We start from the raw sequence: 21635 nt of genomic DNA on the forward strand, positions 1-21635 counted from the left end.
CTGTCGACCATCTCTAATAGATCCCTGCCTAGAGATTGTCTGTACTTAGTTGTCGGCATGCCGGGAGTTCCTCGAGAGCAAGGTCCGTCTTCTGCCTTGCCATCCTTAGGGCCTGGCACACAGTAGGCCCTTAATAAATGCTCTTGCCCACTTTGAAGTTCTCTCTTCCATAGAACAGAAACTTCTTGAAGGCAGAGGCGGTTTTATTTAAGTCTTCGGAGTTCTTTCCAAGGCCCGGCCAGCAGTGGGTGCTTCCTAATTGTAAGTTGAATGGCCGGCCAGCAGTGGGTGCTTCCTAAACGCTAGTTGACTGACTAGGTGGGGCCAGGAGGGGCCAGGAACGGGGGCAGCGCCCGGCGGGCTGGGGCTCCTCTCCCCTCTCCCCGGCCTCTCTGGGCCCCAGCTGGCTCCCTCCCCACCCCAGCCCCCAGGCACCGGAGCTGCGCAGGTTCACCTGGCAGGCCGGGCCTCTTGTTCAAACAGTTGAGCGCCGCCCGCTCCCTCCCAGCTCTTTCCTGCTCCGGGCCCCCTCGCTCCCCCCCGCCCCTCCGCGGCCCCCGGCCCCGCTCCCCGCTCCTCCCCCGCCCTCCTCCTCCCCGCCCCTCCCCCCCCGCGTCTCTCGCTCTCTCTCCCTTCTCTCCGGGTCTCGGGCTCCCCGCCCCTCCCCCTCCCCTCCCCCCGCCCCCTCCCCCCGCGCCAGGCTTCAGTTTACACTCGCCCCGCTGGGCGGCCGCCTGCCCTGCGCCCGTTATGTGCTCTTCTCGCCTCGGCTGCGGGCCGGCAGCCAGCCTATTCCGGAGCGCCCAGTACACCTAGAGGCGGCCCGGGTGCCGCGCCGCCCCGCCCCGCCCCGGCCCGGGCCCCCGCGCCCGCGCCCGCGCCCCAGCCCGCCGGGGGAAAGGGGGGCCCCGGCCCCCGGCCCCTGGCGCCCGCTCCTCGCTCACCTACCTGGCAGGGCGCTCACCTGGCAGCTCGGCGAGGGCACCGAAGGGGGGCCACGTGGGCCTGAGGGCGGTGCTGTGCAGGTCCCCGGGGCTCACCTGTGCCCGCGAGGCGGCCCGAGCCCACCTGCCGCCCGCCCGCCCGGGCTCGCCTCTCGCCGCCTCCCGCTCTCCCTCTCTCCCCCTCTCTCCTTCTCTTTCTCCCTCTCTCTCTCTCTCTCTCTCTCTTTCCCTTCCTCCCTCCCGCTGAAACCCGTCCCTCCCCCCCCCCACCTCGCTCAGGGGCAAGGCCAAGGCCGGCGGGGGCGGGGCCGGGGGCGGGGCCTCGCCTTTCCTCCTTCTGGCTCCCAGCTGGGAAAGGCAGGAAGGAGGAGCTGGGCTGGGCTGGGGCCGAGCCCGCCTGGGCCCCTGGGCGGCACGTCCCCGCGGCCCGCCGCGGCTGGCAGCCGCCCCGTGTGTGCCTGGGGGGCCGCGACGCCCCGAAGGGAGGGGAGAGAGATGGAAGGAAGGATAGGAAGAGGGAAGGAGGAGAGAGGAAGAGGAGGGAGGGAGGGAGGAGAGGAAGGAAGGAGGGAGGGAGGGAGGGAGGAAGGAAGGAGAGAGGGGGGAAGGGAGGAGCCTACTGGGGTAAGCGATATTGTAAACCCTGGCTCCAAAGCCCTCCCCTCCCCCACCGCTCCCATCTGTCCGAACCTCAGTTTTTCATCCATAAATTAGGGACGGGGGTGTATGTGTATGTATGTGTATGTATGTGGGGGGGGGGGGCTCTGACAGAGCACTGTGTTCAAATCCTCCCCCCCCCCCCATTCAGGAGGGGCAGTGTGGTGTTCGAGGTCAGGATGGCCAACACCCACGCCCCATTTTCAGGTACTAAAAGTACCACCCTGGAGAGGTGAAGTGACTTAATCCGGGTCCCACCGCTACTTGAGCAATCTTCCGCGGGGATGCCTCCTCGGTGCAAGCCATTGCTGAGCAAGTCAATTGCCCAAACTCCTCCCCCATGTGGTCATTTGTTTATGCTAACTCCCAGGCACCCTCCCGACTGGATACTTTAGGTTTGTTCGATAGTATCGGTCGCACGTTCGGAGCCGAGAAAGCCGATCTTTTAGATCAGAACAACCACCTCGATTAGTTTCTAAAATCCAGGCAACATCAGAAAGCCGAGGTTCTGATTCTAACTCTGCTCCTAACTCATTTGCATGGGACTCAGAAAGCCATCTAACCTCTGGGCCCCATATGCATGCAAGGAACCTCAAAAACCACCTAATTCAACTATCCCTAGCATCGGGTATCCTCTCTCTAACATCGAGGCCCCCGCCTGAGGCATTCATTCCATTATTCCACAGCTCCTTCCTTCTTAGGATAGCTCAGAAAAAGTCTGCTCTTCTAGGGGTAGAGACTAGACCAGTGATTTCATTAGCATAGGGAACTCGCACGAGGAAACTCTACCAAAGCAGGCCCAACACCTTCTCTGCGACTTACAACCCAAGAACTGGGGTTCTTAACTTTTTTGGTGTGTGTCATGGACCGCCCCCCTCGGAATCATGTTTGGAAATGCCCAAGATACCTCAAGATAACAAAGGACCCCAGTTATATTGAAATATAGTCATGAAAATATTAAGTCCACAGAGCCCAAGTCAAGAAGCCCTGTTTTAAGCAACTTGCCCAGATTCACCCAGACAGTAAGTCATAGTGGCTCTCTGGCCACCACAACATGATACTTCTGGGTCATCCTTGATGACAAACACTCAAAAGGCTTTTAAAGTAGTGGGTTTTTTTTTTAAACTAATCTCCTTTTAATCTCACTCTACTTCCCTTCTTAATTTAAGCCACAATCTGCTTTTCTGTAGATCCCATCCATCGTCTGGGGTCAAGGAAAAGAGGTCTCTACTCTCTCTTCCTTCAAATACACAGCTTCAAATACCTCTCCCTCCTAAGTCTTTTCTTCTCCATTTTCTTCCATTGAACCTCATACAGCATGGTCTGAATTTTTTCAGTCTTGGTTGCCCACTGGCCTTCCTCTACTTTGTCCCCATCCTTCCCAAAGGGTGGCCCCCACAACTGTGATGGAGGAGGCTAAAAGGGTTAACAGATAACCTATCAATAGTACCTAAAAGGGTTAACAGAGAAACTAAGGTTTGTTTTCTTACAGTAACCAAGAGGGTTTGTGCATATCAACCCTCACTATCAACAGAGACAGTAACCAGGGACCATTAACCATTAATAGCCATTAATATTCCTAGATGATAGGGCACCTAGAAACCAGATCTTAAGATACCATAAACACAGAGACCCTCTTGAGATTGACAAGTTTAAGCATGTCCTTGGGAACATGCGCAAAAAAGGCCAAATTTGTCCTTAAGTTCACCTTATGACACGTAAACCCCCAAAACACACCTCCAAGGAAAAAGGTACCCACTTTGGGGGTTGGCTCAAGCCCCCAGGAACTCCAAATTAGAATAGGCCCTCCCCTGTACCTCCTTAAGGTGGAGATTAGGATAATGAGATGATCAATTATTTTCTGATTATAAACATAACCATCTTTCTTTTCTATTTGAGACACCTGTCTCCTTTGGGTGATACTCCCTGTGGTCAGCACAGTATTGCAATAAAACTTGGGAAACGGAGTCACTGAGTCTTATAATTCTTTTGGGATGCCTCACGATCGATTTAATCAATTAACCCCGCCCCCATCAACTGGACACAATGCTCTGGATGTTCATTCCCCCCATAGTGGACATTGCATCTCCCTCAGTGGAGCCCAAGATAATAGTCACATTTTGGGTGGCCATGTCACATGCAGCTCACACTGAGCTTGTGGCTCAGTAAAACATCAAGATCAGGTTTTTTTTTTTCCTTTTTAAATGCTTTATTGAAGCTCTTTATTTTTTTTAACATCGTTGTCACTTCTCAATGACTCCCCCCACCCACGCCCCACAATGGAACCTTCCCTTGTAACAAATAAGTACAGTCAAGCAAAACAAATCAACATATTGGCCACATCTGCAAGTGTATGCCTCATTCCACACCTAGAGGCCACCACCTCCCTGCAGAGAGGTTGGAGGTGTACTTCACTGTCAGGCCTCTGAAGTCACCATTGGTCACTCACTGAACTAATCCGTTCAAGATCTTTTTCACATGAACTGCTGTCTAGTCACATCTCCTTAAGCTTGTCAGAGAACAGAAGCCCAATACAAAGGTAACAACCTCTTGCTCGCTGTGATGGGGCCGCTCTGATTGCTGGACCCAACTACTGATCGTTTAAACTGTATTTGTTTGTTGTAACTAAGTTTCAAGCAAACTGTTTCTCTACATATCCCTATTTCTCTAATATGTTCTAATATCTGTGACACACAGGACATTTCTGAGACAGTTGGAGGAGGGAAGAGAGGAGTAACTAGCTGAGGGCTGCTCTCTGAACACAAAAATGGGGAAACACTAGAAAGCACCCTTCCAGGAAGGGGCCCCCTGGACATGGAAGAGTACCCGCTAAATCACAGACACTTCCGGGAGAAAAGCGAGCAGGGGCCCTTGCATCCCGGTTGGGGAACAAAAGAAACCAAAAACACACCCCCTACCACCTCTCCACAGATATACAAACACTCATGGACACACATTCACATAATGTACCAAGCCTAATACACAAACAGGTATCTGCCCACGACACAGTACAGTTGTGTTGGTACATCACAAAATAGTATACACATAGCCATGGTTTGATGAGTCTTGTCTGTGCCCATCATTTGTGAAAACTTTCCTGGCTTCCCATATTCTCTTGGCCACAAATTCCCTTTTCCCACCTTCCCCAGGGTGCTTTGAATTTTGGCTCCTGATTGGCTGTTCCCAGGACACTGAGAGAGGAAGAAATCCTTGGATTAGGGTTGTTGGGGGGCGGGGGGAGTGGGATAGACTGTTTGGTCCTGGAGGAATGGCTAGTTCATCTAGGTGGACAAGTGTTCTAGTGGGAGGACAGAGCGAGTGGGATCTCGGGAAAAGATGGGTCCCACAAGAAATTGACTGGGAGACTAGGGGCAGGATCGTCTCGCTGCTTGTTGTCCTAGAGCTCTCTGGACTGGCCATAGCCACCAACACTACTCTTGCCCTCCCCTCAGTTCCCAAGGGCTGGTTTGGAATCTGCTTTTGCTTTTGGGGGAGCTAATCTTGCCCTGGACGAGGGACTAAGGGATACAATCTGATCATGGACACCAGAACTGCTAGTCCGGGCCCTGGATGCGGAATGCATTATAAGCAAAGGAGGCAACCTGTTTGAATGCAGACTGGAAGAAGGCCTGCCCCATGGAAAGGTGTTATTCTAGTCTGAAAATAAGGATGGCACGTGGGGGAATTGTGTCCAGGCCAGCAGGGTAGCAAAGAAGTTGCAAGTCCGCCCTGGGCATCTGTATCTTCAGCCAACTCCCTCAGAGCAGGCTTGGCAAACTTAAGAGGGAGCCAAGCCACTGGGCAAAGCTAAGGGAGAAAGCTGCTTGTGGGGGCCAGGGTCCCAAAGGGTATAGGCCTTCAAAGGGGGTGATGCTCTAAGGGCCTCTTAGGTTGTTATGGAATCAATCCCATCACCCACAAATCTACTATGTACAGGGCACTGTGCTAGGCACAAAAGAGGGAGACACAGAAACATAACACATGGTCCCTGCCCTCAAGGTGCATATGGTTTAGCTGGGGAGATGAGATATACAAATTAAATACACTTTGGAGCTGGTAGCTCTCCTGCTTTGGGGGGAGGGGGGACTTAGAGGAGGTGGGGCTGAGCGAGACCCATGCCCTTCCCCTGTGGCTAACAGGAGACAGGCTGGGAAGTTTGGTCAGCCTCTGGAAGGTAGCAGGCAATCTACGAAGACCAAACGGAAACAACTTGATAACAAGGCGATCTTACCCTGGGGAGGGGGAGAAGGAGGGCAAACTTTATTCTCAGTGTCTCCTCTAGCCCACATGGTCTCTCATTGAGGGAAATGTTTCCAAAAGTTACCCATAATGAACACTTGAAAAGGACTGTCTTAGGTGCTTTCTAATCACTCTCTCCTATGAGATGGTTCTTTATATACAGACCCTAGAAGTGAGTTGCAAATACAAGCGAGAACACGTAAGGACCCTGGTCCATTTCTCTTTTAGCTCCCATCACGTTCTGTCGTGCTATCTGCCGCACACGGGATGGGAGAGGCTGACTGAAGCCCCGACAGCTGCGTCTTGTTTTTTCCAAACTCTATCACCAGGGTTTTCCCCAGGAGGTTGTACCCATTCACCAGCAGCAATGCCTGCTGGGCCATCTCCAAATCTAAAAGAGAAAACAAAAAGAATTTACCAAAAGGCTCAACAACTTGATTCCACGGACTGAACTGGACTGGGGGAATTTTATATTATTATATTAGGGTTGATTGGCAGGCCCAAGGTTAGCTGGCCCCTTTTGATAATAATGTTCGCCAGCATTTCAATGTAATTGGAAGCTTGAGGCCCTCTCCAATTTTTCTGTCAGTACAAAAGGAGTCAAAGAAAGGCACCAGAGGAAAAGATGGGCCCATCATGTGGTGAAAGAAAAAGCAAACAGTTCGTGGATTCCATTAGCATCTTCACAATGTCAAGAGAAATTGAGGAAGGTTCCCCGCACACAGTGGATGGACCTCCTGCGATGAACTTCTGGGAAGACATGAACAGGCAGCCAGAGGTGGGTTGCAATCTGTACTGTCGGAGGGAATGTCCACATCGATGAGATCACAGATGCGTTTGGGCATACAAAAGAAGAAACAGATGTGGACGGTCCACTATAGGAGAAATCTAAGACAGAACTAATTGTGTACAGAAATCAGTTACTTAAGAAAATGCAACGAAACCAAAAAACCGGGTCTGACATGCATCTGCATTTCCTAAAGGAGTGCTCCTCAAAGCAAAGGCGGTTTGAAGGGATGGCAGAGATCTTGGAAGCCGGAAACTTCATCAACCATCACAGCTATATAACAGGCTTCTTAACCACCTTCCATTTCTGGCTCTTTGTGTGTCCCTTTCTTCACTAGAACTTTAGAGTCATAGACTTTCATCCATTTATGACCCCAAAAATCAGCAAAACAAAAGACACAGCAATCAATCAATCAAGCACTTGTTAAGCTGGGCACCAAGGATACAAAGACAAAAAAACAAAAAAACAAATAGTTCCTGCCCTCGAGGAGCTTACAATCTATTGAAACACCAGGTCTGTTGTTTGTCCTTTGTTCTCAAACAGGACCATGACATGAGGGATGTCATGACTTTCAGTGAATTGGATTTAAGTGAGGGAGGGCCATGCAAGGTCACCAGCCTCACTCTTTCCTCCAGAGCCATCTGGGTCCAGTGGCGAAATAGACATCAGGAAGACTGGAGATGGCCCTGGATGTTTGAGGCAATCAGGGTTCAGTGACTTGCTCAGGGTCTAAGTATATACTAAATATATATCAAATGAATACAAGGTCATGGGGGGGGGGCGGGGCGCGGGGGCGGGGAAGGGAGTAGAGAAGCCCTAGCATCAAGGGAGATGAGGAAAGGCCTCCTGAAGGAAGTGGCGGCATTTAGGTTGAGCCTGGAAGGACACTAGGTATTCCAAGGGGCTATATACAAAGGCTAAAAATGTCTATGAAAGCTAGATTGTGAAAGGCTTTTGATACTGACCAAATAAATTTGCATTTGATCCTAGAAGTGAGAATGAAGCAAAGCTTAGAGAGCAGAGGAGCAACATGTACTTTAGGGAGATCACTTGGCAGGTGGGTGGAAGACAGAATGGAGAGAGTAGAGACCTGAGGCAGGGAGATCAATTATCCAGCTCTTACAATAGTCCAGGCAAGAGGTAATGAGGGCTTGAACTAGGGGGGTGGCATTATGAGCCGAGAGAAAGGAAAAGCTGAGAGAGATAGCATGGAGGTAGGATCAGCTGCACTTTGCAACTGAAAGGGAACGAGAAGTCAAGGGTAATGATGAGGCTGCACATCTGGGCAACCAGGAGGATGGTGGTACCCTTTGGTGAAGTTCAAAAGAGGGCTGGGTTTTGAGGAAAAGATATGTGTTAGACATGTTGAGCTTGAGAGGTCTACCTACCGTACACATAGTTCAAAATGTCCAATAGATAACTGGTGAGGTGGATCGGGTAGATCGGCTGGATCTGGGAGTCATCTGCACAGATGATCATTAAACCCATGGAAGTCAATGAGATCATCAAGAGAGAAAATCAGAGAGAAGAGGGCAAACCAAGCTATAACCACAGTTAGGGGAGAGTATATGGATGATGATCCAGCAAAGGAGGCTGAGAAAGAATGGTCAGATGAGTAGGAGATGAAGTGAGTGGTGTCATAAAAACCTAGGGAAGAGAAAGTACATCTACAAGAAGAGGGTAATCAAAAGTATCAAATGCTGGTAAGGATTGAGAAGACCATCAGATTTGTTTCTTTTTCTTTCTTTCTTTCTTTTTTTTTTTGCCAGACAATGACGGTTAAGTGACTTTCCCAGGAGTGTCAAGTGTCTGGGGTCAGCTTTGAACTCAGGTCCTCCTGAATCCAGGGCTGGTGCTTTATCCACCCACCGCACCACCTAGCTGCCCCCAAGACCATCAGATTTAGCAATTAAGAGCTCACTAGTAACTTTAAAAAGAGGACTTTCTGTTAAGTGATGAGAATGGAAACCAGATTGTGAGGAATTAAAAAGTGAATGAATGCTAAGCTCAAGTGATGGCTCAATGTTTGTAGGCAGTGAGGAATGAGTCGGACAGAAGTTACAGTGGCAATGGGGTGTGTGTAAGGGTGAGCACAGGAGTGTGATGACCCAAAGAAGGGAAGGGAAGGGAAGCACAGAAAGAGAAATTATAGAAGGATCAAAATAAACTTTGCTGCATGCTTCTTCTAAAGAAGAATGAGTACTGATTAATGTTTTAGCAGAAGAACCCAGAGCTGAATGACATTAGAAATAAACTATTCAGCAGAAATAAATAAAATAAAGTTTTTTAAAAAAAGAAATAAATAGAACAGAAAATGAAAAACACAATAGGAACATAAGTTTTAGAGTTAGAAAGGTTTTTAGAGGTCATCTAATCTAACCCCCTCATTTGACAAATGAGGAAACTGAGGCCAAGGGAGGTTAACTGATTTGCCCAAGATCACATGAATATTAATAAAAACAAGAGCTGTTTTTAAGATAAAAAACCAAAAAACTAAAACCAAAACTGACAAACCATTAGCAAACAATCCAAAAAGAAGAGAGAAAACACAAATCACCAAAATTCGTGCAGTTACCACTAACAAACGAGAGAACTTTAATGAAATGGAGATTATTTGCAAAAAATACAAATTGCTAACATTTACACATCAGGAAATTTATAACTTAAAAAGACCAATCTCAAAGCAAGCAATATGAATTACCCAGCAGAAAGGCATCTGGTCCAGAAGGGTTCTTAGATGAACCTTCAAAGAATGAATAATCCCTTTATTACGTAGACTATTCCTAAATATAGAGAAAGATGGAAGATTACCCAATTCCTTCTGTGAGTCAAATATGGTACTGATTTGAAAAACAAAACAAAAAATAAAATTATAGACCAATTTCCCTAATGAGTAAAGATACCAAAAAGCTAACTTTATAAAATATCATCAAATATCATGTGGTAAAATATTACAAATGATTCACTGTAGCAGAGCAGGATTTATTTCAGATAACCAAGGCTGGTTCAAAACCAAATGAGTCCTGGAGCAAGGGCACTCACAAAATAGAAAGAGATCTAGAAAAAGGATCCCCACAAACAGGGTAGCTCCTCTCTGGTGTAGTTATGGGAAAATATGGACAAGAATCACCCAGAAGGTATAGGTGACTAGTGACCTGCATCAAAACAGGGTACAATCACATTGATGAGATCACAGATCATCCACTGAAGAATCGATCTAATACATTCAAAAACTTTAAAAAGATCCATGATCTTATCACCAGAGGCTCCCCAAAAGCCTTTTGAGAACATCCCAACACTCAATCATAAGCTGAAGCTGAAGCACATAATGCTGGTTCTTTTAGTAACTGAGAAATATTTGAAATATTTCCATTAAAAGCAGTGCTCACTTTCACTATTTCTATTTGGTATAGTATTGGAAATGATCGCAACTGCAGTAAGATAGGAAAAGATTTAGGGGACTAATGTTGCAATGAAGAGATTAAAATGGAAATGACATGATACTGTATGTAGAAAAGCCAACCACTGAAACAAAAAAAGTATTGAACCAATAAGTTTCACAAGTCAGCTGGATACAAAATAAATCCACAAAGATAATTTGTATCCTTATATACTAAAAATAAAAATCAAGAAAACATCATTTTAAAGGAAACCCAATTGACGACAAAAATTAAGGGTCTGGAAATTAACTAATCTAGACATATATCCACATGACCTTTAAGAAGGCAATGAGAAGATTACTGAAAAACAAAAGAAGAATAGGAGGAACGTTCCATGTTTATGGATGGGTCTGATTCATTTAATAAAAATGTCAATACTGCCTAAATTAATTTAGAAATTTAATGTAATACCCATGAAGATATCAAAAAATTATTTATAGAATTAGATAAAGTAGTAACAAAATTAATATGGAAAGAGCAAACTAAAATATCAAAGGGCACTCTGAAAAAATGTATGCCAAAGATAGACTTACAGATTTTAAAATGTTATAAAGTGGTTATCATCAAAACCATCAAAAACCAGGCAAAAAAATAGCTCAATGGAACAGAATGCAGACACCAGATATTAAATCAAATAGCTATTAAAAAACGAGTGCTTCTGATATGTACATGCATATGTATCTTGTAAAATATACAAATGTATGTCTATATGCACATACATACACAGACAGACACAAAATAAGATTCGTTGTTCAACGCAGTTAGAGGAAATGATCAGAAGATGGTATAGCTATTCTGGAAAACACTTTGGAATTGAGAAAAGCCATTAAACTGTTTATATCCTTTGACCCAAGCACCATTATTATCACATACTTCTTAAGGTCAAGGAAAGAGGGGAGAGTTTCATATCTACCAAAATATTCATAGCAATATTTTTTGTGCTAGCAAAAAACTAGAAACAAAGTAGTTGTTAATCGATTGGGAAATGGCTGAACAAATTATGACCCGTAAATATAATGGAATGTTATCAAACACTTAGAAATGATGTATAGGAGGAATTCAGAGAAACTAGAAGGGAACTTATATGAACTGATACAATGTGAAGACAACATAACTAAGAGCAATGTATACGATGATCATAATAATATAAAGGAGAACAACACTAACAGATTAATGTGATGACCAATCTTTATTCCCAATGAGTCATATTTCCCTCTTCTCTCCTAAGGAAGTGGTGGGCTATGGGGGCAGAAAGCTGTATATATTGTCAATCAACATATGAGCTATTTATTACAAGTGATAATAATGTATAAAAACGAAAAGAGCAATGTAGAAAGTAATAAAATTATATCCACACCTCGCACTCTACAACATTAAATTACAGCCACTTAAAACTATAAAAAGATGGAAGAAAATCGAGCAATATATTAACTTTAATTGTGATGGGGAAGTATCTTTTTATCTACTAACTAAATAGAGGAAATTATTTGGAACAAAGTAGATGCAACCAACTGTAAAACATTTCTACAAAGCAAAAATAAAAATCGCAATTATAAGGGGATAGGTATTACTAGACCTGTTATTTCATTAGGTATAGGGAACTTCCAGGTGAGGAAAGTCCCTCTAGCAATGCAAGTCAGCACCTGCTCTATGACAAACAAATCTAAGAGTTGCTAGGATTTGCATTAAGAGACCAAGTGACTTGCCCAGGATGACAAAGTAAAACTCTAAAATTTATTAAGAACTGATAAATATAAGAGCAAAAACCTAATCCCCAGTGAACGAATATTCAACAACTAAGAACTGATTTCACATGTATAATTGATATCATATTGCTTGCCTTGTCAATGAGTGGAGATGGGGTTGGAGGGAGGGAATTTAGAAATAATTTTTTTTAATAAACGTTAAAAATAAGTTGAAAAAGAAAATAAAAACAAAATATAAATAATCTACAATTGGGGAAACAATAATTATTTTGGGGAAAAAAATCACTTGAAAGTTAAAAGAGCTTTGGGGCATCACTTCATACTCATCAAAATGGCAAAAAGTTCAAAAGCAGTAGTGTCAGTGCTGGCAGAGACATGGAGAAACAAAATCCACTCGTGTCCAGCTGGTGGTTTTGCAAAATGACAAGACCTTTTTGAAGAGAAATCTGGCAGTGAATTGTAAAAATCACTAAAATAATCACTCCTTTACCCATAGCGAGAATATAACTGGACTGAATTCTCTAAAAAACAAACAAACAAAAACCTGTACATTCAAAGATTTTTATAGCAGCATCGTTATTGTCAAAAATTGGGACTAATCAAACTGCTGAACAGTGAGGGAATAGCTGCATAAGCTGTTCAAAAAGATCTGGGGAGAGCTAGGAATGAGGTGAAGGAAGAAGCACTAGAGCAGGCATGGGATGATTACATTGGAGGGGAAATCTAAATGGAAATCATGTGGGAGTGAATGGCCAAAAAGGAAAGACACAGGAGACTCAGAGGGGATAACTGCTTAGTGGTTGTGAATATTTTATATGTTGAAATTCAGGTATTCAGATATAAATATTTGTAGGATCTGCTTGATGGGTTTTGTCTGTGTAAAGGCTATTGGTTTTTCAAGTAAATTGTTTTTCTGCCTTAGAAGAGGTGGTAGGTAGTTTTTGGGGGGAAAATGCTATAATTTAGTGGTTATCTTACTGATAACTGAGTGAAGCTACTTACTGGGGAAGGTGATGAAGGCCTGGCCCTTCATGCGGCCAGTCAACATTCGGAATTGAATCGGGGGTCCTTTTTTCTCCTGGAACCGGGCAAACAAGGAGACAAGTTCCTTCTCAGTCACCCGAGGACTGAGGTTCTTCAAATACAGTACCTAAATCAAATTCAGGTTCAATAGGAATATTACATGAAGGAAGTACAAGGTAATTTAGTCATCATAGTTAGCACTAGCCAGACCTTTCCTAGCATTCTAGGCTCAACTTTATGTGAAGAGCCTCATTGAAAAGGGAGCGGCAGCTACAAAAAGACTTAAAAAGGCTGGGTAAATCAAGACCATTTCTTCTCCATTCTTACTTGGCTGTAGCTGGAGAGAGTCACATTACATGACAGGTCATAAAGGGAGAGGTGATGGTGAAATATGCCTCCCATCTCTTGGCAGACACGTCCAATGTGCTGATTTGTTTGCTTGACTGTACTTGTTACAAGAAATGGTTCTGCTGGGAAGTGATATTTTTAAAAGATGTTAATAAAAGAGCAATAAGACAGCTATAAAAAGAAAAAAGAAGTTGTCGTATAACCATGCCAACTGAGGCTATTATAAATGTATGTTATCTGATTTCAACTGGACCCTCACGGCTGCATTACAGTCCTTTTATCTGGCCCCAACCGATCGAATGATTGTTTCTAACCTCCTTTCTCAAGAATCCAAAAGCACCTCCTCTTCAGGATATCTCCTGTTTTCTCTCCTTTTCCACACCACGGAAATCCCTCATTTTCTCTTCCTTTGCTCTAGTCTTGAAGGAAGAGCGAGCCTTTCTTAGCAAGCTTAACCTTTCTCACTTGTGTTCTTGATCTCATTTCCTCCCATTTTCTCCTAGAGATGCCTCCTTGACCATTACCTTTTATCTTCAGATTCCCCTTCACCACTGGCTTGTTCTCTGCAGCCTATAGGTCTCCTTGATCCTTAAAGATCATCTCATTCCCTCAAACTACTGTCCTGCACACTGTCTCCCTTCCACAGCCAAACTCCTAGAAATGATTAATCATCTATACTACTGACCTCACTTCCAAAGCCCTTAGAACTGGGCCTCTGACCCTACCACTCTATTGAAACTGCCCTCTCCCAGGTTACCAAAGATCTCAACTTTTAAATTAAATGGCCATTTTTCAGCCATCACTTTAACTCTCTGTAACTTCTGACTCTCACATCTTTCTGGATACTCTCCCTCCTGTCTTAACTGCTTCCTTTTGTTGAGTCCTTTTTTGGTTGTTTCTGACTCTTCGTAACCCTGTTTGGGTTTTTTGGCAGAGATACTGAAGTGGTTTGGCCTTTCCTTCTCCAGATCATTTTACAGATGAGGAAACTGAGACAAACTGGGTTAAGTGACTTACCCAGGGTCACACACCTACTAAGTATCTGAGGCCAGATTTGAACTCATACAGATTAGTCTTCCTGATTCCAGGCCTGACACATGCCAATTAGCTGCTCCTTTACTGGATCACCATTCATCTCCTGTCTCCTTAAGCATGGCTATACCCTGAAGCTCTGTCCTCTGGTCCCTCCTCTCTCCATTATTACCACTTGTCTGTTAGACCTCTCTACCTGGATGTCCAATGGGTATCACAAACTTAACATGACCAAAATGGAATTCAGGTGTCTCTCCTAAACCCATTCTTCTTCCAATTTCCCTCATTTTAGTTGAGGGCATCCAGACTCACCACCTTGGATCCTGATCAGTTGCCAAGTCTTGCTGATTCTTCCTTCACAACATCTCTCATGTCTTCTCTCTTCTCTTCACTCACGTAATCGCTACTATGGCAAACGCCCATATTATTCCTCACCTGGACTATTGCAAAGTCTCCTGATTGGTGTCTCTGCCTCCAGTTTCTCCCCTCTCCAAAGTATTCTCTGCACCTGCTGGAAATTTCTATTTCTAAGTCTCAGGCCTGACCATCCCATCCCATCCCATCCTCCTGCTCTGCCATCTTTGGTTGCTCGTTATTATTACTTCAAGGATAACATATAAACTGCCATTTGAAAGCCCTCCCCAGTCTGGTTCCTACCAACAATTACAGGTTTATGACATTTCCACTGAACCAGCCTACGAACTCCCTCTAAAATGACTTGCCTTCTCTCTCTCTTCTGAGTTTTCAAGACCCTGCTCTCTCCTATTTCCCCTCTTACCTATGTGACTAATTCTTTTCAGTCTCCTTCACAGGATCTTCATATAACTCCCAATCCCTAAACCCTAGGTATATCCCCAGGGTTCAATCCTATTCTTTCTTCTCTTCTCTCTTGGTGACCACATTCAACAGCTCCCATGGAGTTTAATGATCACCTCTATGCAGACAACTCCCAAGCCAAGTCAATAAGCATTAATATTAAGCACTATGTGTTAGACCCTGTGTTGAGCTATGTAGATTTTTTTAAAAGAGCAAAAACAGGATCTGCCCTCAAGGAGGCCAGTCAAATGAAGGGGCTGGGGGAATGCAATGTCCAGACCTACACATCCAGGTGTCATATATCTTCTGAGCTCCAGACCTCTGTCCTCACTGCCTGCCTGACGTCTCCACCTGGCAATGCCAAAGGCAGATCAAACTTCATGTGCCCAACAAATTTCATTATCTTTCTCCTCTAAATCCGTCCCTCCCTCTTCCCAACTTCCTTATTTTTAGCTAGGTTATCACTATCCACTCAGTCGCCCAGATTCACACCCTCGGAGGTCTTTACTCTCCCTTTCCCCTCAAATTCCACCATTTGCCATTTCTTGATTTTACCTCCTTATCTCTCAGTCCATCCTTTTTTTCTCTACTCATAGCCATCACCATAGTCTAGGCCCTTGACGAACTAGTACACTGGCCTCCTAATTGGTCTTCCTGTCTCCAGTCTCTCCCCTCTCCATCCATGCTCCACACAGCTGCCAAAGTGATACAATGCAGTCCCATTGTATGTGCATCTAACTTTGGCAAAATCAAAAGGGGAAAAAAGCAATTAAATAACATAAGCAATTCCTTTTCCCCCAATTCCATTTGGTGAGGTTGTCCCCCCTCCCCCACAGTGAGCATGCGATGAGAGAGATAAATCTGCTCTTTCTCCAGTTTGCCCCAGTTGCTGTGGGGTACTCAGAGCATGAGAATAACTCTAGAATCTTATCAGCCCCACAGGCTCTTCATTCTGTATAGGCTGGTGAGGATGAAGGAGATGGCCTTCCCAGTGAACTAGAAGGCCCCTGACGTGCTTCCTTTAACTTCAATGCATTCTTTCTTGCCGCAGGAAAAAGACACAGAATTGGGGTTGTGTGATTTAAGATAATCACACTTCCACACACAAAGGATTTTGAAGAGCCATGTTCCCTAATCCTTATTTTTCCTACCAGCTAAGTCTTTACCTGTTTTTGTTTTCTTCTATTTGAGCAAAAGCTCTGGGTATTGCTCCGCTCCTCATCACCAGATTAGCTGGGTACAGGGAAAATCCAGCCTTGTCAGGGTAACCATAGGCCAATCTAGATTGCCTTTTGTTTGTTTGTTTTTGTTTTTTTGTTTTGCGGGGCAATGGGAGTTAAGTGACTTGCCCAGAGTCACACAGCTAGTAAGTGTCTGAGGCCGGATTTGAACTCAGGTCCTCCTGAATCCAGGGCCAGTGCTCTATTCACTGCGCCACCTAGCTGCCCCCTAGATTGCCTTTTAAAAAAGAGGCCTGGCCGCTTAGGGGCTCCAACTATTTAAAGAGACTCTATTGTACTTTATGGATGACTGTGGAGATTTTAAAACATTACTCTGACCACACAGCTTTGGCTTGAAAACCAAACACTGTGGAAGATGCTACTCCGCTATGTTCTTAAAGTACACTGCCCTCATCAAGAAGCTTCAATGGCTTCTTCCTTTTGCCCTTCTTCATTGGAGCATTTTAAATGCCCTTAACAACCTGGCTCTGACCCACATTTCTACACTGATTCCACATTACTCCTGCTGCCCATAAATAACACGTCATCTCCCACCTCCAGGCCCTTCTACAAGCTGTCCCTCATGCCTGGAATGCTCTCTTCCTTTGCACAGGGAACTCAGCTCTAGTGCCACCTTCTGCAGAGACCCTTCTTGTGACCTTTGCTTGTTAATATTCTCCCCAACCTCCCCCAAATCCAAACTATATCTCTTGTATTTACTCATCTTGGTATATATCATTTTCACCAAATAGACTGTAAGCTCTTGGAGGGCAGGGAATATTTCATTTCTGTCTTTGCATTCCCAGCCTGACACAGGGTAGGCGATTAAGTAACAAATGTTCGTTGAAATGAACCTAATTCGTGCCTTTACATAAGATTCCACTGGAATACACTCCCCCCTCATCTCTGCCTCTGAGAATCCTTCCACCCCTTTCAAGGTTCACTGGAGGTACGGCCTTCCATAGAAGGTAAGCCTTCAGCTGCTCCTCACTCCCACTCCATGCATACTCTTAGTGGCCATTGTCTAACCTATATATGTTGTATCTCTAAGCTCCTTGAGAGCAAATGACTATGTTTTTTGCTTTGCTTTCCCAGAACTTAGTATAGCTCTCTTACTATAGCTGAAATGAACTGAAGGTTGGGGCAGCTAGGTGGCACTGCAGTGGATAAAGCACTGGCCCTGGATTCAGGAGGACCTGAGTTCAAATCAGACCTCAGATACCTGACACTTACTAGCTGTGTGGCCCTGGGCAAGTCACTTAACCCTCATTGCCCCACTAAAAAAAAAAAGAAGGGAACTGAAGACTTTGGGGCAACTGAAAAATTGATTTCCAGTACAATGAAGGCTTCTCTTATAGATGATGGTGGTTCTCTTTTTTCCCCACATAAACAAACAATTTAACATGATGCAGAACAAAGACTACATAGCTAAGACCTTCCTAAAAGTGAGTACCTCTTCACACTGCGACAGGTTGTACTCCCTCAATTTGTGTTTTTGAGAATAACAACAACTAGGGGCAGCTAGGTGGCGCAGCGGATAGAGCACCGGCCCTGGAGTCAGGAGGACCTGAGTTCAAATCCAGCCTCAGACACCTGACACTTACTAGCTGTGTGACCCTGGGCAAGTCAGTTAACCCCAATTGCCTCACCAAAAAAAAAGAGAATAATAACAACTAAGTGCTTTATATTCGTTACCTCATTTGATCCTCACAACAACCCTGTGAGGTAGGTGCAGTTGCTAACCCCATTTTACAGACGAGGAAACTGAGAGGTTAAGTGACCGGCCCGAGATCACACAGCTACTAAGTGTCCAAGGCAGGATTGAAATTCAGGCCTTCCTGACTCCAAGGTCAGTGCTCTATCCAGTAAGCCAGCTAGTTCCCTGCTAAAATCAGGAGTCCCTTGTCTGAAATGATTTAAGTGTGCTCAGCTCTTTATTTATTTTTTTTTTGCAGTGCAATGAGGGTTAAGTGACTTGCCCAGGGTCACACAGCTAGTAAGCATCAAGTGTCTGAGGCCAGATTTGAACTCAGATCCTTCTGAATCCAGGGCTGGTGCTTTATCCACTGAACCACCTAGCTTCCCCCAGTGTGGTCAGCTCTTAAAGGAAAAATGTAATCCTGTGATTTAATTAAAAGTCATTTCTGGAGGTGAATGAAAGGATCTGAGCTTTCAAGTACCCAGCATGAAACATCATTAAGTCAAAATAATTCTCCTGGGTTTTTGTTTTTGTTTTTTTTTAAAAAGGAGTTTATAAAAGCTGGACTAATGTTCTTACCCTCTCAGAAAGGTCCACATTGAGATTTACTTCTTTGATCTGTCCCAAACAAAGTCTTCGAGTCATAAGCAAGAATTAACAGCAAAAATATTTTAGAAATGAAGTCACTGAAAAGATGTTAACAGGCCTCACCTACAACGCTCCTTCTATAATACCCAAGGATTGACAGACTCACTGAGTTGTCCATATTTATAAAATTAGACATCCCCCCTGCCCAAAAAAGCACATGTTGAAGGAGTGTTGGTCACTTTTGGGAGTGATATGCTCAGAGAGCGCTTTCCAGTCTACTTAGGTCATATGCCATTAGTGCACAACCATATCATTAGTGGAGATGGGGGCCAGATGATAATACAATGAATTCGACATGGAACTAGCTGAATTGGCAGACCCCAAAGAGCACTCTACTCGTTCATGTTTGTTTAATGTTAACTTTGAGGGAGCTCTCTGAGGCAGTGCCCCAGAAATTAATGGCTGGCCTTGTGCCATGGATAAAAGCCTAAATGGCATGCTCATCAAATCTGCAGATGACACTAAGCTGGAAGGACAAGCAAACACTAGGTGACACTCAGAATCCAACAACTAGAACCAAACATGGAGCCAAATAGAAGAAGAGATTTAAGAGGGATAAATGAAAAGTCTTATACTTACATGGGTCCAAAAGATGAACTTCACAAGTGCTAAATGGGGGGGACCTGGCTAGAACGCAGGTCTCTTAAAAAAGATCTAGAGTTTTTAGTGGAATAGAAGCTCAACAGGAGACCACTATGTGATATGATTAAAAGGGTACCTTAACCTTAAGCTGCACAGAGAGACATACAGTTGTCAGAAATAAAGGGGGGAGAGGTGATAGTCCTGTGCTCTGTACCAGACAACATCTGAAAGGCACCACATTTTTGGGAAGGACACCGACCAATAAGCTGGAATGCATCCAGAGGAGAGCAACTAGGACGGCCAAGGGCCTCAAATTCATGTCATTTGAATGGGGGATATTTATCCTGGAGAACAGATGCCTCAGCAAGACCATGATGGTTTTAAGTATCTGAAGAGCTCTCATACAGAAAAGGGATTAGCCCTGCTCTGCTTGACCCCAGAGGATAGAATGAGGAATGGTGGGTAGAAGTTGCAAAAGGACCAATTTAGATCCAACGTTAGGAAAACTTTCTAAATAATAAGAGCTAGCCAAAGGTAGACTGGGCTGTCTTATGAAGCAGTGAAATCCTCCCCCTGCTGGATGTCTTTAACTAGGCAAGGCCTAGATGACCACCTGTTAGACGTGATAAAGACACCACTTTTCAGCTACTGGCTGGCACATCTAAGGTGTCTTCCAACTCAAACTCTGTGATTCTGTGAACCTCAGTTCCCTCATCTGTAAAATAGCAATAATACTTGTATTACCTACACCTCGTAGGGTTACTGTGAAGAAAGTCTATGATGTTTTGTATACCTTAAAGCCCAATATAAATATGGATAAGTCATAGCATCCTCACCTCAGCCTCTCAGAATCTTTTGTCCTCCAAAGCATGAGGTCTTCCCTGATCCACCCAGGCACTAATGCTTCCCCCCACCTCCACCTCCCCAGTTACCTTGTGTTTATTTTGTGTCTACTCATACGTGTACATGTTGTCTCCTCCAACAGAAGGTAAACTCCTTGAGGGGAGGAGATGTTTCACTTTTGTCTCTGCATCCCCAGAACCTGAAGAGGTGCCTGGATCATCAAAGTCTCTAACAAATGCTTGGTGGTTGACTGGCTGATAGTCTCATTATTAGCAGCCTAAGTTACCAGCTACCTTGGAGAGCAACAAAGCTACCCAAAAGAAGCCACCCTTCACTATCCTTGGCAAGCTTGGTTAAGGCCATGCTGAAGAAATAAGGGCCAGTGGGCACCACTGCCCAATAGCCAAGCACCTGAGCAGCAGATGGCGCTGCTGTTTACTATGTTCAGAGCCATCCCAATGGCCACTAGATGGGATAGTTTCTAGTAAAAATAACTCATATTCACCTAGGCCTTTAAAGCTAACTGCCTATCATGTGGCTCCCCTTGTCCCAGGGGACTAGACGTTAGTTATTCTTTCCTAAGCTTGGGGGGCAGCTAGGTGGTGAAGTGGATAAAGCACCAGCCCTGGACTCAGGAGGACCCGAGTTCAAATCTGGCCTCAGACACTTGACACTTAACTAGCTGTGTAACCCTGGGCAAGTCACTTAACCCCCATTGCCTTACAAAAAAAAAAAGAGAGAGTTATGCTTGAGAATGCCAAGGGTGGCCGAGTGAGGAGCAAGAATTGGTGGTGGGCAGAGCCTAAGGCAGCCAGCTGCTCTGCAAAGGCTATTCATGGGGATGCTCAAAGGGAGAATCCATCCAGGCCCAGCAGGCTAGGCTAGGTGATCTCTTAGAGCCCTCTCAGATAGATGAGTCTATGACTCCTCAAGCTGAAAGGCAGACCCAATTGCCATGATGATCTCGTGACTCTGCCTTCTCATTACAAGGCCTAATCTACAGTCCTGTTTTGGTAGAGAAAAAAGGAAAGCAGCCTGTGGGTGCCAAGCTCGCTTTGGCCTATACCTTGTTCGGCTCTCCAGGACTGTAGGAAGCAAACATGGGGATTTTTCGGATGTCCTCCTCTGACAGACGATTTCTCTTGATCTCATCTTCTGGGACAAACTCCACTAGTTCTGTCACCTTCTTGGGCCCAGTAAGACATTGCTGGGACTCAGATTCAATAGCTTTCACCACATGGAGGCTAGGACCCTCAGCCTGTGCTGCCTGGTTTCCCTGATCCTGAAGTACTGACAGGTTCTTAGCTGTGACACTAGTGTCCACTAATGCATCTGGGTCCAATGAGGGGGAAGCAAAGGGTTCACCTCTCATAAGCTGAGCCTCTTCAGGATGTGGTTTGGCCATCATCTCTTGGTAAACAGTCTCCAGATTATTAATGGGGTCTTTCTCAGCCTCTAGTCTCTTATGGGATTCACCTGGATCAAGGCAAAGAGGAAGAAGAGTTATTATTCAAAGTCCATTCTAGCTCATGACAGAAATCAACCAATGAGCCCAGGCCCTGAGTCTCAGGAGATGTTCTGTTGAGGGGCAGCTCTTTAAAGTTTGTCATAACTGGAACTAGCAGACAATTAGGAAAATGTATTTGGTTAC

The 21635-nt window shown here is 44.9% G+C and overlaps 2 protein-coding genes across 4 annotated transcripts in view; both read right to left on the reverse strand.

Annotated features, from left to right (window-relative positions):
- The window catches only part of MORC4 (MORC family CW-type zinc finger 4), a 46523-nt gene extending 45368 nt beyond the window's left edge, over positions 1-1155 (reverse strand). For 2 of the 3 annotated variants that reach the window (XM_043974877.1, XM_043974875.1), the window contains exon 1: positions 949-1155. The gene's annotated coding sequence lies outside the window, so the exon portion shown is untranslated. The remainder of the gene's footprint in view (positions 1-948) is intronic. The other variant, XM_043974876.1, reaches the window with a different exon arrangement.
- A 2630-nt stretch (positions 1156-3785) lies between these two features.
- The window catches only part of RBM41 (RNA binding motif protein 41), a 43813-nt gene continuing 25963 nt past the window's right edge, over positions 3786-21635 (reverse strand). The window contains exons 5-7 of the mRNA XM_043973895.1: positions 21051-21460; positions 12776-12923; positions 3786-6231 (exon numbers count right to left, since the gene is read on the reverse strand). Coding sequence (XP_043829830.1) covers positions 6065-6231; positions 12776-12923; positions 21051-21460 — 725 coding nt within the window. The 3' untranslated portion in view covers positions 3786-6064. The remainder of the gene's footprint in view (positions 6232-12775; positions 12924-21050; positions 21461-21635) is intronic.

Source organism: Dromiciops gliroides, chromosome X, assembly GCF_019393635.1.
Source record: "Dromiciops gliroides isolate mDroGli1 chromosome X, mDroGli1.pri, whole genome shotgun sequence".
Taxonomy (NCBI): Eukaryota; Metazoa; Chordata; class Mammalia; order Microbiotheria; family Microbiotheriidae; genus Dromiciops; species Dromiciops gliroides.